Genomic DNA, 19,667 nt, shown 5'->3' with positions numbered 1-19,667 from the left:
GTCAGACTATTTCAGAAACGATGAATGGGATTTAATTTTTTTTTTCACTTGTCAGGGCTAATTGGGATTCCAGCTCATTTGTGACAGATACTACACGGTTCCAGAAAGTCTCTTAATCAAATTGGCACAGGATGAATAACTGCCAAGAAATGCCCCTAGAGTCATGTTCAACAGTTGTCCTTTCTCTCCTCCTGCTGATTCGAGACACCTCCGGCATGATCTCAGGCCAGTACTATGCCCCAGTTTGCCAGGTCTTTTAACGAAGAACCATCCTAACACCTGTTTTCATCTTCCCGTGCATCTACACGTGATTGATCTTCTGTCTGTGCTAAATGTGAAACATATAACTAATTAACTATATGCTGTAGTTGTAACTCTATTTTGTGCTTTTATGGTATATAAACCCTCATATACATCTTTTTAGAATATATTCACCTTTCTAGAATTACAACCGAGCTTGTAATTGTATAAATGTGACTCGATGCTTGGACTTGATAACAAATAGATACAGAAACCTCGCATAAAACAGTATCCCCCCAATGCCCACAATCAATGGAGTCTATTGCTGTAAAGGACTCCTATTATAATAATTTATAGGGGCACCTGGGTGGCACAGTCAGTTCAGCATCTGACTCTTAGATTCAGCTCAGGTTGTGATCTCATGGTCTTGAGATCAAGCCCTTTATCAGGCTCTGCACTCAGCGCGGAGTCTGCTTGAGTTCCTCTCTCCCTCTTCCTTTGCCCCTCTCCCCCTGCATGAGCACTCTGTCTCTCTCTGAAATAAATAAATCTTTAAAAAAAATTTGTATTTTTAGTATACCTGGGTTCAAGTTCTGAATGACTAGGTGACCTTGATAATGATTCTCTAAAAATCAGTTTTATTCCTTAGAAAATAGAGATAAGTGAAAGTATGTCACAAAGTATGTTACTGTGAAGTGAGTCAAGGCCTCTGAAGATATGAAGCATAATGCAATGCACACCTGAGGTCCTAGAAAAAAATAATCTTTTATGTTATTTCAGCATTCAGCTGAAACCTGGCAAAACATCTCTATAGATGCTTCTCTGTAAAGAATCTTATATTGACAAAGACGAAACTTGGGAATATATAGGACATTCATTTTATTATATTTAAAATTGCAATATGTATTATATCTCAGGATGGAAAAATCAAAAAGAACTACGGCCACTTACATTGTAATAAGAGAAGGATTGCCTACAAATGCTTTCTCGGGTATTGACTTGATATTGTTGCTGTGAAATCCTCTAGAAAGAGAGGGAAACATTTCTTTAAGAAAATAACCTGTAGGGTAACATTATATAATAGTACTCTCTTCCTGTGGCAGTGATCAGCGTCTTTGATAGCTAGAGGATAAGGTTAAATTCCCCTATGCATTTTGAAGCTTATGTGCTCTCTAGGAGAAAAAGAAATCACAAGCTGTCCTCTTGAAAGAGGAATAAAGAAATCGAAAAGAACAGTTGTGCTTTACGGAAGCTTACAACCTAATGTTATAAAAAGAAAATCCATCTGTTCATATCCAGTAGAAAACCACTGTATAACAACCAGACACAGAGGGAACCATCTTTGGAGAGAGGATTATGATCACTTCTCCTGACCCCGTTTGAAGCGAGGAGAAGAGAAAATTGACTTAAGCTGCTGTGAAGTAGAGATTTAAGTAAGCTCCTTATGAGGACAAGATTTCCTGAGCGGAAGGAAGGTACTCAGTGAGTCTGTAATAACAAACCGATTCTCCTCTGCTGGGTGCTAGTGTTGTCTGAATGGCAGGGGGGCAGAGTCAATGCTCTTTGGGTTCCACGGGCCGGCGACTGGCTGAGGCGCCTTCGGGCTGCCTGACCATAGACCATGAGGATTTCCCAGTTGAGCCACACGTGGGGGCTCCTGAGGGAGAACCCTCCTAAAGTCTTTTGCTTCCAAACAAGCCCTGTTGTCTACCTCCTTTAGCTGTGTCTCTCATTTCTCTTGGCCAAGAGAATAGGCTCTACGTTTATTTTCCTTTCCAAGTCTTGGAACATTCCTTACATACATTATTCATATTTTTAGGTACAAAGAAAAGCTAATTGAATTATAGCATATAAAAGACAATGGATGCAACCTAAGAACTGAAAGTCAGCTTTACTTTAGTAAAATGGTGGGTTTTTAAAAATTAAATATGATTCATGAAGTATATGAAGAATATGAGATGATGTATGTGAAAACATCTAGCACGGTACTAGGCACATGCATTTTGTTTCTCTATTCCTAGACTTAAACGACCTAGAAAAGTTTGTTCTTCAAAATGCTCAGCAAATAACTGAATTCCGTGACAATTCTCTATAAATGTATGAAGTGTGTAGATGTTGGGGGAATATAGCTTAGGAAAAGAGAACTTAGAGAACTATGTATATTTTTTCTAATATACATATTTTAGAGAAATCCATTCTAAATTTAAAAAAGATTATCTAATGTTTGCTGGAGATAGACTAAATGAAAATATGTTTCAAGTGTACTTAGCCATTATTTATACAAACTTTTAAAATTTTCTAATCAGTCATACTAGGTACAATAGTCAAATATATTTTAAAGTGAATTCACAAAGAAGAGAGTTCTCCCATTAAATTTGTCCTAAATACTTACAGTTCTTTAAGGTTGGAGAGTGTCCTGATGGCAGTGGGGAATTCATCAAGATTATTATAATTTAAATCTCTGAAAAGAAGTAAATAGTATTTTCAGTTTTTTATTTGAAAATTCCTATATACATTTACAGAGAAAGTGAACACCCTATTGCAATGGGCCAGGATCACTGATCAAAATCCTCCTTCCTTCTCTTCATGGAGAGAGATATTCTTGGCTTGCTGTCCACCATCATTCCACCAGTCTCTGCATTAACGTGGTCATTAGACTGCTCGTGAGAAATGTCAGAGTCAAGTCTCAATGGCACTGAGGTATTTAAAAACGGGGGGGGGGGTGGCGTTACATACAGCTGTGTTAATGTCCAAGTAGGAGGGACACTTGGCTAGGTTGTTGGTGGCTTGACCATGTAGCTCTTCACCTGAACCTGGCTCACCATGCTGTCAGCTGGTGTGTGTGTTCCTCCTGGCTCCTGAATCACATCTCCTCTCTTGTTCCCACCTTCACACTCTGATGTTTCCTTCTGCTTTTCAGAGTCTCGCCTGAGAGGACATCTTGGAGAGTTGCTTCATCCCTGACTCCTGTAGAGTGCCTGTGATTCTCCCAGCCTGAGGTCCAGGATGACAGTCTGCTTCTGGAGAGGTGTATGTGGTATTGGGCACTCTCAGGAAGGGCCTCAGGTCTAGAATTTCTTCAGGGTCACAAATAAAGACTCAGACCAGAAGTATGTTTTCCTCGGTCTGTGAGGCAAAGCTCTACATTATCCTTCATGCCCAGAGATGGCATGGCCAAACAATTTCAACTCATTAATTTCTCTATCTGTTATGACACAACTGCCTTTTCAATTCCATTACTCAGACTAACTCCACCTTATATCTACAACTTCGTATGAAAAAGTAATTGCCTCCTAGTCTCGGGAAATGGCAGATTTCCCAGATGACGCAGAAAACTCTTTTGGTCAGGCAATCAGATGTGGTTAGATCTTCCTCTATGGAGAAGAATTGCTTTTTAATTTTGAGAGAGATAATTTGACCGAGTTAAACATGAATCAAGATTCCTACTTGTCTGGCACAAACCATCCTTAAGTTATACTGCAGGCAGGAAACTCATGTCTTTTGTGGACATAAATTTTCTTCCTGTTTGTAAATCTCTCCAGATGCTCTGTTTTGATTAAATGGAGGATTGGGTCCTTATAAATTACTTGGGTTTCTAGTGAGGCAGAGGAAGAGGTTGGGAGTAACCAATTTACTGATCCTCTGTAGCCCTGGGCAAGGCGAAAGGAGGGTGGGGGACAATGGGACTCATATGAATTTGCCCTAAAATATTTGACTCTATGGTATTTACATGAAATCCTGGGTTCTCATCTCAAACATGGGGTGGGGGGGAAAGAAAGCCTATTTATGGAAATACCCATCAAAGCCAATATTGTTTTTTGTTCCTCTTGTGTTGGAAAGGACTGGAAGGTGCTTTCCATTACTAAGATCCCAAGCCCAGCCCTGTGTAGATAAGGGAGAAGTTCTAATTTTTCCAAGCACCTCATAAGAATGGTTTGCCTGTGCCTTTAAGTTGACTTCAAAGTTCTGCCTGGAGAAGTTCATCTTTGGCATCTCCTTATGAGGACGATGCCTCCCTTCTACGAGGAAACACAGAGTGACGTAAGTAACCCAGGAAGGAGAGCTGGGAGCGCTCACTGACCTGAGCCACCAACAACAGATGGCCCATCAGGAAATCGTCAGACCCAGACCCGATTAGAGGCTAAATTGACCAAGTACAAATGCTAAGCTCTGGATGCAGATGAATAATGGGCTCCAAGGCCACGAGAGAGGTGGTCTTTGGTCTCTCCTTTTGCAGGCCGGGTCAGTCATCACTGTAGATGTAGTGGCCCTGGGTGGTTTACAGTACCTGAGTATTAGAAATATGGGGGTGAGGAGGGCAAAACTGGAATCACCCCCCCTCCAGAACACTCAGGACCCCCAAAGCCTGTCACCTCACCCTCATTATACCTCTCACTCCGCTAGGGCAGTGAAGAGCAGCTCCTCCCCTGAAACGGCTGGGGCCTGGGGAGGCCCGCGAGAACATGTGAACTCTTACCGTCATGGCTCTGGGAAAGGCTCTAGGCGGTCAGCTGGCTGGACTCTATTTTTATTATAGGTACCAATTCAGATCTGAGCTTTTGACCTATTCTTTGGAAGTAGTGTATGCTGGTAAACATGGATTTCAGAGTCAAACTCGAGAAGAAGCAAATCCCAGCTATGCTACTGCCTAGATATGTCATGTTGTTAAAATAACTTAAACCTGACTAGAGCTTACAGTGGGATGGTGATAGCCGCTCTCATAGGATGGGTTGTGGGATCAACTGAAACCATATATGCCGAATGGTGCAGTATTTGGATAGAGATATACGCAATAAATGGTAACTATTATTACTTTTTACTTTTTTGAATCACTTTGTTGTTTGCTAATGGAACTCCTGTTCATCTCAGATTGGAAAGTCCAGCATTTGTCTGGTCGGTATCCTCTCATTGGGTGGGGGCCGGGAAGGGGGGCATGCCTGGACTAGACTCATGAATAGTGAGCCTTGAGTGACAGATTAGAATTGATCCTTGACACAGAGTACACATTCCTAGGCAAACAGTCGCTAAGTAGAGAACATCTCATTTAGCTTATAATCATTCTAATTTACTACTCTTGTTAGATTAAAATAAAATCTCAGTTTTACTAGCTCTGTGTGTGTGTGTGTGTGTGTGTGTGTGTGTAAGATAAAGCCACTGTAAATATCTGTTTAAAGCTCAGGCAATTAACCAAACCAAACAGCAAGTTTGACTTAAGGCTATTTTGATTCCTTCAGAATACTCATGAAAACACTGAAAAAAGGGAAACAAATAAAAGGTCAACTCACAAAGTCTCTAGGCTGTGGAGCCCATCAAAGCATTTCTTTCCCAGGGAGTGAATTCTATTGTTATGGAGATGCCTGCAGGAGAACATTACGGACACAGTCAGGAAGGCACACTGCTCATGGAAACTTCGGCACAGCCTTCTGATTGCTTAAATCCAAAGAAACTTAGAGTAAAGAATGTGCTAGTTATATATAAGAAATGCTTTATTTAACTTTTTTTTTTCAAGGCTATATGACCCATCCACTCTTACCATAGATGATTCTATACTACAGAGTTTACTAGGCAGTGACAGTTTTACCTTTTGCGTTTGAGACGTCAGGGAGTATATAATAATACGGGCAACATGACTGATAAAAGTAAATTCAGGTTGTTAACATAGCTTTCGGATGTAGGATATTAAAGCAGAGATTCTGGCCATCATTGACAAATGAAGGATGGAGGGAAGGTCCTGGTGTACACGCATATTTTCTATTAAAGCTGCAGGCTTATAAATGGCTATGTTCCCAGGGTGGGACCACAGGTTAACAGGCAACAACAATTTTAGTCACAGAGAATGGTGATCAGATTTTTTTGGCTGCCCCAGGAGATTAGTTATCTTGACATAGTATTAACATGTATAATTATCATCTTTGGCTCAATGGTAAGTCAGTTAAGTCAGGGCCAATGAGAACAGCTGTGTATATAACTGAAAACTGGACCAAGTCCCAAGGGATTTTTGGAAAATGGGCTTAAGGAGAAGAGGGTGACGAATAGCTGGGTCTCTGTAAATCTATTCCTTCAGGTGGAGGAAAAAGTTAAAGCACACACCCAGCTTCTGGCAGGTCAGCGGTATCATCTTTATATGCATGAGTCAGTATAGAAATTTGTCAATATCGCCCGAAATTTCTTATCCTTTAAACTAAGGTTTTGTTTGTTTGTTTTTTCAAAGATTTTATTTATTTATTTATTTATTATTTATTTATTTATTTATTTATTTATTATTTATCTATTTATTTAATTTGAGAGAGATAGTGAGAGAGTGAGAGCGAGTGGTGGGGGGAGGAGAAGAAGGGGGAGGCACGGGAGGGGGGAAGGAATCTCAAGCAGACTCTATGCAGAGTGCTGAGTGTGGAGTGGGACCTGGGGCTTGATCCCACGACCCCGAGATCATGACCTGAGCCGAAACCAAGAGTTGGTCACCCAACTAACTGAGCCAGCCAGGTACCCCAACTAAGGTGTTTATTCTAATAAATCTATGTTGGTTTCGTGTGAGATCTTTGTGACATTTATTGAAGATCTTGTACATGCAACACATGGGGGAAGGGGATTGAGGGGAACCTAAAAAGATGGATAAGATGCTGGCCAGCCCTTAAAGGAAGATAATACAAGAGAGAGACGGGTAATCAAGAAAACTGGAATAATGGAAGGCAGTGGTGGGCCCGTGGGCGGGCATGGAGCAAAGGGAGAAATAGGGCAGAAGAAGCCTTCCTCGAGGTTCCTCAGCAAACTGATCTTCCAGCCTTTCAAGCAGCTGCTATTTTCCTTTATCAGCCTTGATTGACCATTATATTATACACATGGGGCATACAGCTACACCCTTAAAGGAGACTGATTATTTTTCAAACTATTACTTGAGAATCATTTTGGTTTACTTAAAATAATGAAATCTAGACCCATCGGGGAAAAAAAGCCACACAAACGCACAGCTCCCTGTTAATGGTTTGTCCTTACTTCTCTTCCCTTGGTAGGGGTTCAAAAAATATTTATTAAATAATAAGAAGGGCATATTTCAATTTGACCTGAATTAGAAATTATCAGAAATAAGGAATTTTTATTCGCTTCTGTCACTGGACTAACTTTGTACAGTGTGACGATTGTCTGAACAATATACATGGGCTTCCCTAAGACAGAGGTTGTAGTTTATCTTTGAATGCCTCAAAGTGCGTGGCACTTAGCAGGTGCTTGGTTGAATTCTTTAATATTCTCAAGTCATTTCAGGGAGTCCCTATTCAAGGCATGAAGGGCCAGCACTTGAAGGCCAACATGTCCTGCGGTGAAAATTTAGAAAGTGTGAAAAGAGAGAGAGAAAGAAAGTCAATAAAACTTACAGAACTACCAAGCTGGAGAGGTTTCCAAAGGCATAGTCTGGTATGTGGTGTATTTTGTTCAGGGCCAAGGTCATGGCCTGCAGTGCTGATAAACTTCTGAAAGCCTGGACAGGGACTTCTGTCAAGGAGTTGTCATCCAGCCACAAGTGCCTCAGGGAATGCAGGCCACGGAAGCAGCTCGGGGGGACGTAGCTGATGTGGTTGGCATCCAGACGCCTGCGGAAGCAAGCAGAGAGGATGGTAAAGAGGGCAAAGCCCAGGCAGGAGGTCAGCCTTGCAGGGACACTCTCAGTATGCTGAGGAACAGGTGTGAAACAGGGCTCAGGGACCTCGGGATGCCCAGGCATCTGGAACAGTTTGCTCTCGTGGGAGGCTTTCCTCACTTGCCAGTAGAACCATGGCTTCTTAGAGCCCCTCGGCTATTAAAATTCCACGGAGCTATGATTCCCTTCCAGGCTTGTGGGTAACATGCCTCCATGCACAGAAGTGGCCTCCCCTGAGGTATGAAGCCTCAGTGTGATGATCTTTCAGTTTTTCTCTCTGACACCCTTTCTCTTCCCCCTTCCCCCAAGCCAAATACATGCCTTTGCTTTCTTTTCCTTTTTTTTAATTTTTTTTAAATTTTTTTTTAAAGATTTTATTTATTTATTTGACAGAGACAGAGAGAGCAGGAACACAAGCAGCGGGAGGGGGAGAGGGAGAAGCAGGCCTCCCCCCGAGGAGGGAGCCCGATGTGGGACTCGATCCCAGGACCCAGGCGCCCTCTTTTCCTTTTTTTTTAAAGATTTTATTTATTCATTTATTTATTTGAGAGAGGTACAGAGAGAGAGAAAGCACGAGTAGGGGGAGGGGCAGAGGGAGAGGGACAAGCAGCCCCCCCTCCCCCACCGCCTGCTGGGCGCAGAGTCAGTCTCAGGACTGGATCCCCAGACCCGAGATCATGATCTGAGCCGAAGTCAGATGCTTAACCCACTGAGCCACCCAGGCACCCCGCATGCCTTTGCTTTCTCTGGACTGTTCTGAATCTACAAAACCTATTCTACCAATTTGTTCACTGAACTCTGGGAAAAGATCTTTTTGGTATTTAAAGGAACGGAGTCATTTCTGAAGGCTGTTAGAGACACGCCTTGGGGAGAGGAGAGGCGGTCCCTCTGGTTTTCTCAGTACAGTGCTGATAAAAAGCCTAAGAACTGTGGGCTTTCTTGCACATCTGACCATGTGCATTGGGCAGGTATTTGTTTTTCCTGACATTTTAAGCGAATAACAAAATGAGCAGCTTTCCCAGCTTTTGCTTCTTTCTTCCACACACCATTTTTTTTTTTAAAGATTTTATTTATTTATTTGACAGAGAGACAGCGAGAGAGGGAACATAAGCAGGGGGAGTGGGAGAGGGAGAAGCAGGCCTCCCGCTGAGCAGGGAGTCCGATGCGGGGCTCGATCCCAGGACCTTGGGATCATGACCTGAGCCAAGGCAGACACTCAATGACTGAGCCACCCAGGCGCCCCGTTTTTTGTTTTTTTTTTTTTTAAGTGGGGAAATACATCTAAACATAGGTCTGGGTAATGAGCTGTTGCAGCTTCAGAACCAGCAGAGGGAGTGCAATGCACTTCTCTCGCCCCGTCCAACAGAAACAGCGACTGCAATGACAATGCCGAGCTTTTCGAAGTGGAAATTGCAATCTCCTCTAAGGTGCATCAACGACAGAGCCACCAGCACCCGGCTATACTTCCAATGGCCCTCGCTCACTTTTCCAATCTGTTCTTTTTTTTTTTTTTTAAAGACTTTATTTATTTATTTGACAGAGAGAGACACAGCGAGAGAGGGAACACAAGCAGGGGGAGTGGGAGAGGGAGAAGCAGGCTTCCCACTGAGCAGGGAGCCCGATGCGGGACTCGATCCCAGGACCCTGGGATCATGACCTGAGCCGAAGGCAGACGCTCAACGACTGAGCCACCCAGGCGCCCTCCAATCTGTTCTTAAGGCTCATGCATTTGTCTGCATTTTCAAAGCTAGGATTAAAAAAAAGAAGAAGAAGAAGAAGAGTTGCATTTTAAGCGGTCCGTGTCTTAGGAAGGATTAGAAAATCATGAGTGGATTTTGAAAAATGTTTTAGGAAGCATTGAAGACTACACAGAGGCAGGAAGCGCACCAGGGTCATGGAATAATCCCTTTCCACCCAAATTTAAACAATTTAGAAATAGAATTCTCTGTGGTAGGGAGCTAATTTCTTTGGAAAGCAGCCTCCTCACTTTTGGTCACAATATGTCACTTCACTTGTCCTCTGGCTTCTGCTTCTATTGACTGAATGGGGACAAGTGATGCCTTCAAGGCCCCGGACCAGGTTTTGATATTAACTGAGGTAAGGTCACTTGGAATGAATTTTAAGAGTTTGGTGTCCAGGGGTGCCCACTCACAATTAAATTTCCAGTAGGGTGACGATTACTGTAGGCAGCAGAAACACAGATTCCAACTATCTCAAGGTTCTGTCAATAAACGGAACCGGAAAGGTTTAGGAAAACTCAACACTGCCCTTCCCCCTTGATGCAGTGACAACATGCTCAGCCCAGGTTCAAATAAGATATAACTTCATCCGGGGTGAGGAGGTGATGGTTTTCTTTTGACCAGAAGTGAAGCACGTACGTAAACTCTCCTTAATGACCGCACTGATTAAACAAGGAAGACTTTATTTAAATCATATGAACTTCCCCGTTTGAGGTGACATCTTGTCTGATGATTGCCAGTTGCTTATGTAATAAAACAACAAGCGGCTTCTAAGAGTCCTGAAGATGACTCATCTTAAAGTTTGGTACACACGTTGGGGTACATTTATAGAAAAGGCTCTCTCAGCGCTGAGTCAGAGGCTTGTCTTCTTCAGGACTTAAGTTCCCGCTAATGTCACTGCTGGGTTTTGAAGTGACCTTGGTCTCAGTTTTTAATGTTAATAAGCCCATTTCTCTGGATAAGTGAATTTATGAAAAAAAGTAATTTATGATTTGTGCTTTTGGGATCACCAGCAACCCCCCCGCCCCTGCCGGCTGCAGGAAAAAGGAATGTAATCTGCCCTCCACAATGTAATCTTAGGGCAATTTGCTGTCTGAAATGAAATGAGTAAGACAGGGCAATTCTGCACAGTCCTATCCCTTCCTATCCTAATACTCCCCGACCCCATACTCGGGTATCCTGAATGCGGCACTAACTAAACTAACTAGACTAAAATGTGTCTCTGCCTCACTAGTTTCTTCATCTAAGAAGCCCCCAATAAACCATACTTCTTCTAAACGCAGTGTTTTGAAGTCCATGTCCACCTGCCTCAGTGGTCCAAACCTAATCAGAGAACGGTACATTGTTCACATTCAGAGGCATTATCTGATTTAATCTTAACAGAAGATCCGAAGGCTAAACCGGAGTGTGGAATTAATTATCCAGCCACTCATACAGGTGGTTCCCACAGAACAAGGTTAAGACTGCGGACAAGGCAGCTGGTAGGGGAAAGTTGTGCCTCTTCAGTGAGTAAACAAAGAGCTCACATTAAGTCAATCCGGTCTTTTGGGGCAGCTGGGCATTTTCTAGTCTTATGCTTGGAAAATGCAATATTTAAGTAGTGGTGTATAAGAAAAACATCACTACAGAGTACACAAAACCACATATAAAAGTGCAGTTCTAGAATATTATCAGGGACAACAAAAATAACTGTGTTATATAGTTCCACTTTTTAAGTGTTTCTTTGTTATCATTTCTATTTCATGCCAAGTCACAAAGGGTGTGTGTGTGTGTGTGTGCCTGCAGCTTAGAATCTGAATTAGAGCAGAGATTTGGGATGAGAAATCTCAGGTCCAAGTCAGTATACGGTAGCTGTGTGACCATGGCCAAATCAATAGACCTCAGCCTTCACACCTGTAAAATGGGGGTAACACCTCTCTATTTTATAAGATTGCTTTACGATTAAAGGAATGAATACAGCACACTATAAATCACCTTCATGATTTTACATTATTATTACTTGAGGCTGGTTAACAGTTTGTATTTTTGTTTTTTTTTGACCACGGAAACCATTCAGAAAAAAAAGAGGTAAACTCAAACTTTGCCTGAGTCAAAGGTTGGTTAAAAGGAGTACTATATTGTCGGTGAATTTTGGTTCTGAAAAATGCTACTTCTTTCATCCCTCACGGCAGAAATAATTAAGAGGTGTCTGCAATTAGACTGACTAGAAGTTACCCTTACTTTTCAGGCTTCAACATCACAATTACAGAGTGTGCATGCATGTGCGCGCGCATCTATAATCCCAAAGGGCAAAGAGTTTTGTTCCTGATTCATTACTGAATAGAACGTCTTCATTCCAAAGGCAAAGGAGAAGCAGTGACATGGGATAGACAGCACATTCTCAGAGACAATTCCTACCGGTGATCTTGGCATGTAAGTATCTAACCCTAATGGTTAGCACCAGAATACCCAGTATTCTGTAATGGTTAGAGGTAGCACAAAGCCCGCATGCTATTAGGGGTAGCAAAATAAAACACTAACAGTGGGAGTGGCCCCATCGTCTTTTAGACAAATAAAACCTCTTAATTATGATCTTGAAAGGCATTCTAAAAAGTAATCACTAGATGGAACATGGTACCCATTTTATGCTCCTTCTGTTACTTATAACTTCTAGCAAACTGGTAGATACAGATTTTACCCTACTTTCTATGTCATACAACCACTTACATCATGGGCCTAGGGTAACTGAAAAGTGCACTGAATTAGAAAAATCAAGACACATTAAGTCAAGACCCTGTCGGTTATTAATTCTGAGATTTAGAGGCACGTGGATTAATTTCTCTGAGGGTCCATTTTCATATCGGTAAAGCAGAATCGTAACAGGTCACAGAATTGCTATGGGAATTAAATGAGAAAACATATGTGCAAGTGTTTTGTAGACAGTAAAGCATTCCACGAATGATAGGTGTTATTACCTGAGAAAAATCTTCACATTTAGGAAGTGATATCATTCCTCCCCCCTCCCCCACAAAAGTTTCTTTAATTTTTCCTGAAGTTTCTTTACTCTTTGTCATTTCAAATCTCTCTAACGGAGACTGACATTTTTTGAGGGGGTCATGTGGGCTGGCAGGACTGCTGATTTTCTACTCACCGTAATCCTTCGTATGTAAGTTCAGTAGCTACCCTGCATGTTTTGATTAGAGTTCTAGGAAGCCTCCCATCACAGAGAAAAGAAGAAGCACACATCTTTGAGATTAGGCCAGCAGAAGTCCAAGAAGGCCCCAAAGGCTAACATGGCTGAGGAAAACTATGACATCATCTGGTGCAGGAAGAGAATTTTCATCAAGTAGAAGTCTGGGCCGTGTTACCTAGAGGACTGCCACTGGTGAGAAAGGGTTCTGTCATGACTTTGGGGCGTATGTTGGAATAACTCCCTCTCTGGAGGGAGGGCTTGGAGGACTCCATAGTTACCGAAGGGATTCTGCTGCACGAACTGTTTGGCCAACAGGACTGTCCCTCATGGACCTGGGGATGTGTCTCCTATATCACTGGGAACTTGTCAGGGCCATCCAGGTCACCCTGACAGGTTTCAATACTTTTGAGTACCCACGGTAAGCATCTAGAGTCTGGATAGCTGTGTTCAGAAGATTTCTGGGTTATCTACCTCTGAGCAATGTCCCATTCTCCTCCAAAGCATCTTCAAAATCTGCATAACATTGTTTCTCTGGGCTGGAGGCTGTACAACCTCCTGACTGGGTATCCTGATAGTAGCTGTGCTGTAGAAAGATCTCTTTGATCGCAACGTGCAGAGGGACTGGTGGGAAAGTAAGTGCCCAGGGCAGTTGCAGTCAGGAGGGTGAGAAAAGACAAGAGCCTGAAAGAAGTGTGGAAATGGACAGGAAGGTCCGAGATGAGGATTGCTAAATAAGTGGGCCCGACAGAATGTGGTGACTTGTCAGCTGTGGCCACAGGGGGAGGCAAGGAACCAACAGCGACTCCATGTTCCATCCTGGGCGACTGGGCAGATGGGGACCGTGCTAGAGCAAGGATGAAAGTTACCCAGTATTCTGTAAACTAAAAACAAAATAAAACTGCATGTTCACTGTGACTGCAGTTCTGCAATATCAATGTGTCCTATGTGATGAAGAACTAGAAGGTAACAGGCAAAAAAAATCAATCTTTTACATCAGGAAATGGCAAAAACACACACACACACACACACAAAACCCCCCAAAAACCCAAAAAACAAACTTCAAAAGCTCATTTTCTTACCTCCTGTCTAAATATTTTTGCATAATATTTTCATGTGTAAAAGCTTAATTTTACAAGTTTTCTCTTTCAAAAGAAACATTTTGCCAATCTGTTCCATACTCCTGAAAGGAATTTTTGATTTATAAGTGGCATTATTGCAGGGATTAGAGAAGCTATGAGATCATTCTTGCTATTGTTTTTCCAGAAAAAGGCCCTTTACATATATCTCATATATGATACCTTGCCAATGTATCACACAGACTTATATCTGTGTTTGAGAATGTCTTTGATAAGCCATTAACTACAAGGAAGAAAGCGTTAGTCAAAAGATAAGCCATAGATCTTGGCTAATTCCATATCTGAGATGACTGTAATGATGTCAATTATTAACACAGATGACTTGAGGGGAAAAAAAAGTCAAAGGTGTGAAGAATGTTGCAGCTGCAGGTATAATATAGTTTATGGGGATTCTTTCAATAAACAGAATTATGAAGCATAGCATTTTCATCACTGACATTTCTAGTTTATATTTGGATGAGCATTTTTTCTTTATAAGTTTTAAAGAAACGACCAACTCACTTGTACATGCATTTGTACATCTTGTAAGACCATTTTGAACCATTCACGAATAGTCAAAAGAGCACAATCATTTCGTTTTTGATAAATGAAAGCATGTTCAATTAATATCTTGGTTTGGTGCTGAAATGAAAACCACGTACTTCCAAGCTTGTATGTAATACAGTTTGACAAGGTATCTGAAGCACTTGTTACGGTGAAATTTTACTGCACTGGAACCAGGGGATCTCTGGAAATTGAATTTGTCAGATCGTTATAATAACACTATTGGGATAGAATTTTATCTCCATAAACTCTTACAGATTGGATTCCTGTTGATTTATATGAATTCTTCATAATCATAGGAGTCATTTTTATTGTTACTATTGTTATTTAATATTTATGGAGTGACCACAGCGTGGGATTCTACCTTTTAATGAAACTTCGCATCCATATCCTAGGAAGACATGAAGTGTATGAATTCATATAAGCAGCGTGATTGTTTATATAAGGATTGCTGCTTCTAGCTTTCTGTTCTCCATCTTATTCATTGGTAAACTTAATGTAAACCAGGAGGAAATATTATTGCTTTAAACTTACCTCTGAAAAGGTAAAGAATTTTTCTCATCTCTGCAGCGTGGGGAGAGATGAAGTCTGCAGGCTCACCAAAGAACAGTAATTTAGAGTCTAGTCAGTTGGTTTGACGAACAGCTACCTGAACCAAACCTCTGTCTCTCCAGCATCATTGAAGAGAGCAAACTTCAATAAGAAATATATTTTAAAATCAATTTATATGAGGTCGCTCAGTTTCTCAGAGGTTATTGTTGCTGTGAATTTTGTAACAGGGAGATGAGTAACAGAAGCATTGACTTCTTCAGTTTCATTTTTCTCCATAGAAAACAAAGGCTTTTTTTTTTTTTTTTTTGGCCAAGGGCACCATTTGTCTCCCAGGTACCATCAGGGTTTGAAATCTGGGGGTCATTTTTTAAATCTTCCATAGCCTTCCAGCCAATCATTCACCAAGTCCTCCGGATTTATTTTTATCTCCAAAACTCTCCACTTCCACTGTCTAGTTAAGTCTCTTATCTCTTAACACCTGCATGACTGCAACAGTCTCTGAGCTGGTCCTTTTGCCTTTGATCTCTTATCTCATCTATTAATCCTGTAGACTGCTACCAGATTAATCTCCCTCAAACTGTGCTCTATGTCCTTCCCCTGTTAGGACTCCATGGTTCTCCTACCGTCCCTTCAAACTCAAACTTCCCATCTGATATTCAAAGCTCACCATCCACCTTATCTAGCCACACTTTTCTCTTATTTCTCTGTCCCAGGCAAGTTGTCCCTTTTTAGCTCCCTCCCACAGTACTTCTGAGTCTTGTATTCATGAGCATCTCCTACTTCCTGCCTGTCTGAATCTCATCAACCCTACAAGACTTAGCATTATGGTTCTTCCCTGAACCCTACTCCTTAAAAAAAAAAAAAAAATTATTATGGCAGTAGAGTTGACATATTATATTAGTTTCAGGTGTATGACATAGTGATTCAACAGCTCTACACATTACTCAATGCTCACCACGGTAAGTTTTAGTCACCATCTGTCACCACACCACATTACTACAAGATTACTGATTACATTCCCTATGCTGTACTTTTCACCTCTCTGACTTATTTATTTTATAACTGGAAATTTGTCCCTCTTAATCCCTTTCACCTATTTTACCCATCCCTGCCCCCACCAACCCCTTCCTCCACCCCCCCACCCCCACCCCCGGCCCTCTGGCAACCACCAGTTTGCCCTGAACCCTTGAATTCTTAGAGCAGAGAGTCCTCAGCTGAGATAGTGGAAAGCTAAATCTTGCAGACAGATCGACTCCAAAATCCCTGAAGAAACAATTGGGGTCCAACTCTTAGCTCAGGAAGGGCAGGTAGAAAAAGCCAGGCACAGAGATAAAGAGTTTGGAGCCAGCGAGATCAGTGAATGTGGGCAACAGACTGGGGGAGATGAGCTGATCCCTAGCAGATGTTTAGAACATCACTTACGGTTTGAGGCTTTAGTTCAATAAATTCATTAAATGTTTCTTGAGTGTGTTTTCTGCAGGTCCTGCTCCTGGTGCTTGGAGAGCTGACAGCAAACCAGGCAGACATGGAGCATGTTTTCTAAACATGTTGATCCAACATTTACGGAGCATGTTTTCTAAAGTGTAGTCAGACAATCAAATCATTCCAATGAGGTGTTAGGTGGAGGGTAATGTATGGTAGGAGGACCTGACCTAAATTTCACTTTTCTTTGAGATCCAGATCTGGATTTCAAGCTGTTTACGTGACATTTCTACTTAGTCATTTCTCCACAAACACACACGTTCAAGACCAAACTCATTATTTCCCACCCTATTTTCCCCAAATGTAGCCCTCTGTGGGTGTTTCTTGTCTCAGTGATGGGCTTCATTAAGCACATGGTTATATAAACCAGAAATGTAGGAATCATCCTTGACACCTCTTCCTCCTTCATTCTTCATCGCCAATTCATTACCAAATACCAGTAATTTCATCTAAAGATTTCTCGAATCCATTTCCCTTTTGCCATCTCCACTGTCCCAATCCTGAAAAAGTTCTCCTTTCTCTCCTAGACTGTTTCAGTAACACAGATCAGATCATGCCCTTTCCTGCCTAAACTCGTCCAGTGGATTCCCATTGCTTTCACAATGAAGACTCAAATCCTTGGCATGTCCCAAGTGGCTTTCAAGGTGTCTGACTCCACCTGCCTCTTCTTGTACTTCTCCCACCTCACTCTCTCTTCCTGCTTCAGCCACATGGACCTTGTTTCTGTTCCCTGATGTACTAGCCCCTGCCTCTCTCCCCGCCATCCACGACAAGTTAGTGCAGCATACTTCCCTCTGTCTGGAGTGTTCTTCCCTCTTGTCTTTCTCTAATCAACTTCCACCTTTGCAATAGGGACAAGATACCATTTACTTGCTTATCAAGAAAGTGGAAACAAATTCTACCTCACAGGTAATGAGGGAACAGACAACCGAATGCATAGGGAGCACTACAAAAGGCAGACTGACCCACTCTTTAATAATATTGTTCTCTTCCCTTCTTCAACTTATTTACTTCTGTCCTGCAGCATTACTAGTTTCTTTCTTTCTGTAAACCTTCACAACATGGGTCTAGAGGGAAGATGTGATTCTGTCAAGCCCTTTTCCCTCAGATTAGTGCATCTGCTGTATGCCCATTCTCGGCAGTGGATTTTGGAGGGGGGCAAGATAGCGTGGCAGTAAAATGGGCAGATTTGGGAGTTAAAGAGACCAGAGTTCTTATCCCAGACTCACCTCTAGCCTGACTCCATTACCAGCCATATGACCTTGAGGAGGTCATCGAACCTCTTTGAGCTCTTTGCCTCCTCCTCACAAAGGAAGGGATCATCTCCGCTCCTTCCTCGGGAGGCTGCTTCGAGGATGAGGGGAACGTTGCAGGTAAAAGCACTTCATAACTAGCAGGGGCTGCTGCTTTTATAACCAAGGGGGTTTAAACACCCTGGGTGTTTCTGATTTTGTCCTGGCAGTGTTCCCATGCTTTACTGTTTCTTCACGTGCCTTTTTACAACTCCTTACAGATTTCACCTCCTCCAAAGAGGGGGAAACATTTTGTCCCCCTCACAATGCACCTTCCGATTGGTGTCATCCCTTTAGCTTCTCTGAAGAGTTTAACCTGCTTTCCAAAGGGAACCTTCATTTCTCATCACAAGACTACAAAAAGTGGTATTTGACTTCTCATGGATAACATCTATGTTCTCTCTTATTTATCTATCTGCTGTCCTAGACGGGATTTGATCAGGGCACTGGCGGGTAACCTGATGTAAGAAAGCCTCAGGCATGGGGTCTTGCATTAAGTATTCACATTTTTTTCGTATATGATTCTGAAGACTGTGCTCCGACTTGCTGTAAACATTGCGTGGGAAGGCCTTTACCTTTGAAAATAGCTTTCATGGGGGCGCCTGGGTGGCTCAGTCGTTAAGCAACTGCCTTTGGCTCAGGTCATGATCCCAGGGTCCTGGGATCGAGCCCCGCATCGGGCTCCCTGCTCGGCGGGAAGCCTGCTTCTCCCTCTCCCGCTCCCCCTGCATGTGTTCCCTCTCTCGTTGTCTCTCTCTCTGTCAAATAAATAAATAAAATCTTTTAAAAAAAATAGTTTTTGTCTCCTATTTAAATGGGGGGAGGGAGACAAGGAAAACTTCTCCTCATAACAATTCATGGGGTGCTGGTTTGCACGTGGTTCTGTGAAGTGAACACCCAACAGTGCGACAGACAAAACTCTTGGGCTTTAGAATGTCTGAGTCCACCCCCATCCCAAGACCTATCTGATATGTTGGCACTTGGTGAAAAAACAAACTAAACCAAATTTTTATTTATTGAACATGATTTTTATTGTGTAAGCTTGTAATTTCTCTTTCTGGAGACTATTTTAGTGGAGGGAATAATGTCACTAATACTAAAACCATTGTTTTGTTTTGTTTTTTAACCACTTTGATCTTTTAAACTTATCCTCTTGGTTACCTCACTCTGCATTCTTTTTGTCTGGTTACACCACCTTGTCTTTTGTGTACTTCCTTCCCATTCTTTATCCAGGGTCTGAAACCCAATAGGCTCCTGGATATTAATGGGAGGAAACTGGCTGGTTCTAGGCTTGCCTGACTTTCTGCTCAGCACCCTGCCTCTTCCTCCTCGTCTCGTCCTCTCGCTTACTCTTTTTTAGGACTGTTATCAGCAAAACCCCATCACAATGAGTGGGTGAATTTATTAATATTTCACAGGGTTCCGGGGGTGGAGTCCGCAGCCTGAAGGTGTGATCACAAGATGCACGGGCAGATCATGTTCCAGGCAGGAGTTTTATGTTCTTCGGTTTTAAAACAATGTCTTATCCTCTGAAGATGAACACCAGCCGATTGGAGAATAGAGACAATACTAAAGATATGTCTAATTCTCTTATTTTCTATGTACCAACCCAATTAGTTTCTCTAGTGAGAATGAGACTTGGGATGAAAACTAACGTGTAATAAATAATACTGGATAAACACGAAGATGTCATTGTCTTTGATCATCTTCACTGATGACGGGGAAATGACTGAACGTCATTAATGACTGCCCACAAACGAAGCAGTTGATTTTTTTCAGAGACCGATTTCTTAACTACCAACACAAAGGTGTGAGGGCATGGGAGGGTTAAGGTTTGAGTTTCTATGAAATCACTGTAATCTGAACCTGGTCCTCAAA

The 19,667-nt window shown here is 42.1% G+C and overlaps 1 protein-coding gene across 2 annotated transcripts in view; it reads right to left on the bottom strand.

Annotated features, from left to right (window-relative positions):
- Nucleotides 1–19,667, bottom strand: part of LGR5 (leucine rich repeat containing G protein-coupled receptor 5) — a 118,729-nt gene that overhangs the window by 20,125 nt on the left and 78,937 nt on the right. Inside the window, exons 5-8 of one of the 2 annotated variants that reach the window (XM_081822076.1) lie at nt 7,611–7,826; nt 5,526–5,597; nt 2,633–2,701; nt 1,192–1,263 (exon numbers count right to left, since the gene is read on the bottom strand). In XM_081822076.1, the coding sequence (XP_081678202.1) occupies nt 1,192–1,263; nt 2,633–2,701; nt 5,526–5,597; nt 7,611–7,826 (429 nt within the window). The remainder of the gene's footprint in view (nt 1–1,191; nt 1,264–2,632; nt 2,702–5,525; nt 5,598–7,610; nt 7,827–19,667) is intronic. The other variant, XM_081822077.1, reaches the window with a different exon arrangement.

The sequence above is a fragment of the Leptonychotes weddellii genome, chromosome 5 (assembly GCF_054177405.1).
Source record: "Leptonychotes weddellii isolate Sample4059 chromosome 5, ASM5417740v2, whole genome shotgun sequence".
NCBI lineage: Eukaryota > Metazoa > Chordata > Mammalia > Carnivora > Phocidae > Leptonychotes > Leptonychotes weddellii.
Note: the sequence above shows the minus strand (reverse complement) of the source record. Positions and strands in the feature narration are given on the sequence as shown.